The sequence below is a fragment of the Pinus tabuliformis genome, chromosome 6 (assembly GCF_031772625.1).
Source record: "Pinus tabuliformis cultivar Carrire ecotype Pingquan chromosome 6, CPIR1, whole genome shotgun sequence".
Classification (NCBI taxonomy): Eukaryota; Viridiplantae; Streptophyta; class Pinopsida; order Pinales; family Pinaceae; genus Pinus; species Pinus tabuliformis.
The window spans coordinates 1,138,501,243-1,138,508,373 of NC_142292.1; the positions used below are offsets into that span (position 1 = coordinate 1,138,501,243).

Consider the following 7,131-nt stretch of genomic DNA (forward strand, 5'->3'; position numbering starts at 1 on the left):
TTATGTTAGCACTCCAGGAAACTCTCCTAGGTTGTAGCTCGGAGATGCTTGGTAACATATAAATCTTCAATATCGTTCTTTGAACTATTGGAATGGATTGGGGTTTGGATCAAGTCAGATGACTGTTTCAACTCTGTTTTCACTCAAGACATGCATGAACACCCTCAACTTGACAAGGTTTTCGACCCCTAATGCTCAATAGTTTATAGATTCAATGGATAGATGGAGAATCCTAACTGTACCAGTAGATATATACATACACACATATGAATGGCTAGCTACAGAAAGTAAATGAAGCTTGCAAATCTAATTTATCAACGCACAGATAAGATGACAGTTATTTGGCATTATACACAGAAGAAAACATGAATAACCTATTCAAGTGCAAGCTTAGAACAGAGGAGAAGATGGCAATTGAACATGTAACATCAAAAGAAGCTTGTATTACTGGAATGAAGATGAGACGCTGGGAGGAACATACTATCCATAGCCTCCAAAAGTTGAACCCTTATTATCTCGAACTTTCAGCCATTTATAGGCTTTTTACAATACTTCCGAACTCTCTAAAGCTCGAGATGTTTTAATCTATCCCCTCTGTTTTCTAACTACTTGATGCCATCACTAGACAAACATGAGCTTAGAGAACTCTGTTTCTAACAAACACAGTAATCAAATTCTGGTAATTTCGTCGCGTTGTTAGGTGGTTCGCTCGTGCCAACGATGTTCCATGATCATTTCTGTTGGTTCGGCTGCATCATGTTGTTCTTTTTTCCCCTTTTGGCCATGCATTTTGTTATTTCAGTTCAACTATCCGATTGTCAAAAACACTGACAAAGCCAACAAATTTCCTCCCCGGGTGACTGGTGGGAAGTGGGGTACGGGGGCTATTGGATCGGGAGGAATGGGCGGAGGAGATCAATCGCCGGAGGCTTGAAGTTGTGGCGGGAGCGGAATAAGTCCGAGCCGTCAAATCTTAGATGGGTAGATTGAACAGCTATCAGGCGGAGGAGGTGCTCGAAGGATAACGCCCGGGAGCGGTTTACTCAAGCGGAAATGGTTTATATCGAGCGGTAAGTGGTAAAGGTCGGAGCCCGCCCGATTCCATTCATTGAGCGCCACGTAGCAGTGGAGGAGAGAGAGGAAACCGCTTTATCGGGCGGGTATCCCTCTCTCTTGTTTGCCCGAGCGATATGCGCAATAGCCGTTAGATCTGGTGGAAATGATCTAACGGTGGTGATTGGTCGAAGCGGGTGAGCGTATAATGTTGGTCGGATGAAGTGTGGACCATCAGATCAATGGGAAGATCGACGACGAGGGACATGAACGTATGGGACGACCTCGAAAAATGTGTAAAGGGGCGCATATGGACGGAAAGCTAGGTTTTTGGGGGCTTTTGCGCATTTGTGCATGTTTTCATGCGCTCTGAAAATAGACCATTTTCCTCCTTTAGTCTTCAAAATAGCAGCACTGCACCTCAGGGCTAATAGGATTGACGTCTAATTTTTAAACTAACTAAACCACGCGAAAAACAATGTGGCAACACTAAAAGTTAAAACCTGTGTTTGCCGATTCGAGGGCTGAAAATCATCTTAGTCGCCTAAATCGCAATTAATTGGTGATTCGTGAGTCAAACTCGCGTTGACCATGAGTCAAACTCAGTCAACGCGAGTTTGACTTGCCTAGAGTTGAATTGGATTGTTTGAGGGAAGAGCAGAGTTTGACTCGCGATTAATCACGAGTGATCGAAGATTCATGTTTCACTGCAGAAAATCACTGTTTAATTGCAATCCGATTGAAGAACTTATCATCATCAATATTACAGGGTATTCTAGTCTAAGTTTGTGCCAGTGCTTTAATACTTGATGATGAGTAAGGTTAGTACACTCATAGGCTTTGCAAGTTAGTCTAGCTTCCTATGGTATGTGGAAGCGTTCCACTCCAGGGTTGCGTTGGAGTGGCTCCCCCCCTCGAACCCACTCTCGGAGCGCGCTTCTGAAATCGCTCTCCCAGGGAGCGAATTTCAGGAGTGACCCCGAGAGCGAAATTTTTGCTCCCTAGTCTTTTTTGCAATTTTTTTCGCAGTAACATTCCAAATGCAATTTTTTTCAAAGAAACAAATAATTTTTGAGTGGGCAACCTAATGATCAAGCCTATGGCCCTAGTATTGATATGCGATTCATGGTAATGTCTTAAATTTTTAACATTACCATGAAATGACTCAGGATGTTTGAGAGTGGTTCCGATCTCATTGCATTTCATATGGAGAAAGTAGGATTTTAGATCTCATTCAAAATGCAGCAGACTTACCAGTTTTTCAGGATTTCAGGATTGGGGGTATTGCAATGTTTCCATTGAATTTTGTCATGTACTAGGTTATGGAACTCATATTTAATCAAGAGAACCAATTCCTCTATGTGTGTTCGTGACATTGGTTGTCGAACTCCCCTATCACGACCCTACTTAAATTGTACCCATCACTCAAATAAAATATTGACTTGACATGCTGTGTTTTTTCTATCTTGTGTTAATGCTTAGAGGGTGATGTTAATGACAAAGATCCTGATTTTCCAATAAGACTAAAAATTAGACATTTCTCGTGGCGGCAAGAGGCTCAAGCATTAGCAATAGATAATAGATTTACTTGTCTTTTCTAGTTTCTAGTAGTTTTTATAACTGTTGACTCTTTCATATTTATTATGATATTTTTTGTAAACAATATATGACAATTTAAGTTTGAAGTTTGAAGTTGGCAATTATAACTCATTGGTAATGAATTATGAATATGATGCTTCGTGAAAGTTGAAAGTTGTTTCATTTCATTTCATTTTATAACATTTCATTTCATGTTAGATATTCTTTGTTGTAATGGTTACACTTAGCTTACAAGTACAACTTTGGTGATCAATGATGATAAATGTTATATATTGAATTTTGAAAGCTTGAAACTTTAAGATTGATGAATCATGAGACTGGATATGTTGTATGTTACTAACTTTTGGACGTGGTTGATGAAGATTATAACTTCTAGATGATTGATGTTATATGGTTCAATCTATGTTTTTATGCTTTTTATATCTAATTCATCATTCTACATGCTTTTGTTGACATATATGCATCAAAATATAAAAAATATATATTATATAAAAATTCGCTCCCGAACCGGGAACTTATGAAAATGTCGCTCCCGCTCCCGCTCCCACTCCCACTCCCCGTTTTCGTTCCCACTCCCAAGTAACCTTGGGACTACAATCAGCTGCCCGTTGTATGATAAATCCCTGCAGTGCCCAGAGAAGATGTTCATGGATGAACTCAGCAATACATTAGACTCATTCATATATCTTTTCTATAAGACGTAAGCGACTTGCAGTGTTTGGAGTTCAGTAAGATGACTGATATCAGGTGTAAGATTTCCCTGAAGTTTCATGGCTGACAGTGTCCTGTACAGGATTATTAATTCTGAGACAAATCCTTTATAGCATAACTCCAGACCAAAGCCCAACTAAATGTGCATATGGATCCTTAATCAAAATGCGAGAATTTGAACATTTAATAAGGTACCCACATTACTGATAGCCATTCAACCTATGTGGTCGTATGGGAAATTGCAGCCATGCACAGGCAGTGGAAATTGAAGTCCAGACAAATTATCTTTATAAATTTTAGGCATTGAACGAGGTATCCCCATTATTGATAGAAATTCCGCCCATGAAAAGGAAAATTAACGAAACACAATCTCAGACATGCGAAAATAGATGTCATCACAAGACAAAAAGGGTAGACAAAAGTTGGCATGAACATTTTCAAGAAGAGATGCCTATCGGCGTAAATATAAGTATATTTGCATGTACATTCTGTTGTCGGCTGCACATATGCTGTTAATTTCAGATTCTACAAGTCAGTAGGGACTTGGTCATGGCGGAAGTTTCACTTTGTTTGTGGTCTTAGGAAAAGAACATTTGTGCAGATCACTCAAGATTAGGGACTATATGATGGTAAACTTGTTGCTTTTGTAGAAATGGTAGGGATTTGGAAGCGGAATTCATGTTTTAAGTTGCTAATTTGAAAGTAGTCGGGGAGAGAGGATTTGGCCTTTCCATAATATAAGATTATAACAGCCATGCTTAGAAAATGTGGATTGGATCCTTGGCCTCGTGTCACTTCTCTCCAGGCATATATTGCCTATGTATTGTGATTTCTTTTCTTTTTATGATTGAAGGCTGTGTTTCCTCTATTGTAATGGTTTGTAGGGTTTGCTGTTACTTTTGTGATTTCTTTTCTTTTTATGATTGAAGGCTGTGTTTCCTCTATTGTAATGGTTTGTAGGGTTTGCTGTTACTTTTTGTGAAGTCTAGATTCTTGCTAAATATTCAGTAACCCAATGTCCACTCTGGTGGTTTGTCTTTTCTCTGTTGTTGTAAACTTTATTTTGATCGTTGGTTTATGACTGAGGCCCAAATTCCTTGAAATCAAGAATACCCAATGAAATATGTTGCTCCTTATATTCTTATTTAATAGAGTCCTCTAAATTGTGTTGGTTACTCGTGAATTGTTTCGCACATAAAGTAGCCTTTGTTTGTTTAACATCAGGGAGATTTCTGTATTCAAGCTTCTGTGATCCATAATGAATTAAGCAAAGTCTTTCGGTAGAAATCACATAAGAGAAATTTTTGGCCGATGTGTTTCAAACCAACAAGTGTGGTTCATCATCAGGACCAGATGGAGAGGCAGACCATGGCAAAAGCTTAAATAGAGAGCAAGGTAGAGACATAATTTTTCTTATGTGATTTCTACTGAAAGACTTTGCTTAGGGAGATTGTTTGCGCTTAATACATTTCATGCAGGCTAGACTAATAATATGTGATGTCAGTGGCAAAGATTTTTCGTCATGGATGCTATGATATAGTATATACACTGAGTGGGATTCTCTGTATTTGCAGAGTCCTACCTAAAATATTTGAAAGGTACGCAAATGCAGATGGATTTATGTTTCTCAGGGATGACACAATACTCAACTACTGGAATCTCCTCCAAGCTGATAAAACCAGGCTCTGGATTACACACAAGGTTATTTTTATTGTTTTCTCTCTTCCAGTCTCTTTGGAACTGATATTTGCTTTTGATTTTCCTTTGGTTGCTGTGTTGTAAAAGTCAGGTTGTTTCTTATTGATTGTGCGATATGTACTGCATCAGGTTTCTTCATCTTGGGCAACAGCGAATATAGATTCCAATAGCACGGAATGGTATTTCAAAAATGGTGGTCGAGAAATTATTAAGAAGGTTTTGAATGAGTTGCCTGTCCACTTTCAGATTAAATACAGAGAAAGCATGGATGAGAAAAGTTTTGTGGTCTGCAGTTCTGAAATATTTTATGTTCCTCGACAGTTTGTTGGAGACTTTGTAGATCTTGTTTCTCTCGTTGGTGATTTAAGCCTTCACCATGAGGTTGCAGTACCTCTGTTTTTCCTTTCAATGGAGACACCTGATAAGTTTGATACTGATGCCCTAAGCAAGACTATATATAAGAGAGGTGAAGCTTCTAATTCTTTGAGCTATTATTCAGCGGAAGTGCATGCTGTGAACCCTTGGAAGGTGTCAAATGAGTCTGATTTTGTGCGATTGCTTAAAGCAATGTCTTTGGGCGATCCTCTCCTTTTAGAGGTGCTCTGAAACTGATGCTGCAGCTGACAAAATAATAACTGGCCGGTAACCTACCTCTGGAGTTTTCAGTTGAAGAGGACCTTGTTTAATTCTTACTTGGTTTCTCAACAGTGGGTGAGTGTTGTCCTCTTAAAGCACCATTATGATGCTAAGGATTTTTTTCTCATATATATGTTCACCATGCCAAAGAGATCAGCTACTGTATATTTGGGCCTTGAAGATTTTCTGAAGGGTGGAGGTGGGGGGAAGGGGGTGCATGCTTTGAATCTCAATTGTTTCATGGAGCTTATGCTGTCAAAGGCTGAGCGCTTTCCCATATGTATTTATCTTCCCTACCAATGAGCTATGCTCAATGTAACTGGCCCAAAGGCTTGATTTTTTAAATTGTTGGTGAAAATTTGTCTCAAGATTTTCCAATGCACCTCCCTTTGCAAGGATGAAGGTAATTAGCTACTACATGGTTCTGGTATTAAATTATTGAGATTCCAATTCCGTCAGTCGTTGACTTCATTTAAACTATTATTAGTACCTGATCAACATGCTTGACTGTTCTCGCATTCAGAGGAACTAAGAGATCTATGTTGTACTGCTTGGAACCGTGAGATATAGCTATTGAGAGGGACAAGGAAAGAGAGAACTTGTAAGTTATTTTGATTTCTGTCCAGAAAAACGAGTTGCTTGAACTCTATAGCCTTAAATTTAGTGTGTTACAATGAAAGCCTCCATATCAATGGCAAGGATCATTTAAATGCTACAGTAACAATGGTTGTTTGATGAGATTGGGAGCCAGATGGCACTACTCGTTTATCATTCTTTCCCGAGTCAAGCTATATGGATTATTTACCGAGTAGTCACCAATATAAATGACGCATACCAACTTCTCTGCAAGTCTAACGTATGCAACATTGGGTCACAAGACACTGCAACATGAATTGCGGGGTTTAAGTTAAAAACAAAAAGCACTTGCACATGCTTTCTCAATTAAAAGGTGATAAAAACAAGATCCCCAAATTGAAAGGGATCCTATAAGTGAATTTGACATTAAAAATTAAAGCATAAAACAAAGAAAAAGCTGCAATGCAAAGTACCATGCACTTTAAACATGAATACCACCAAAAAGATGAGAACAGAGACATCATACCTGGAAAATGAATGAATGGATGTAAGCACAAGTATTCTTTAATATGGCGCTCCAGCAAAATTTATTTGCACTTACAAGCATTGTACCTCCGAATAGTCATGGACACTGGTAACTCATTGTTACTGTCGTGAGTGAGATACATAAGGGTGAGGTTTACTTTGATTTTGAATAAGTTGCACTGACTAAAGTTTAAACTTTTGATTCAGAAAATTTACCTTTCATGATCGCTATTCCATTTTCAGTCATTTTACATCGACAAATGTTTGAGTTAACTAGCTAATCTATTGTAAGACCCTTTTTCTAGTGAATGAATTGGAATAGGTACTTGACAA

At 38.6% G+C, this 7,131-nt stretch overlaps 1 protein-coding gene across 1 annotated transcript in view; it reads left to right on the forward strand.

Moving 5' to 3' along the window:
- Nucleotides 1–6,155, forward strand: part of LOC149262880 (putative glycosyltransferase STELLO2) — a 41,466-nt gene extending 35,311 nt beyond the window's left edge. Inside the window, exons 2-3 of the mRNA XM_089425361.1 lie at nt 4,938–5,064; nt 5,191–6,155. Of these exons, the coding sequence (XP_089281487.1) occupies nt 4,938–5,064; nt 5,191–5,667 (604 nt within the window). The 3' untranslated portion in view covers nt 5,668–6,155. The remainder of the gene's footprint in view (nt 1–4,937; nt 5,065–5,190) is intronic.
- The last annotated feature ends 976 nt before the right edge of the window (nt 6,156–7,131 follow it).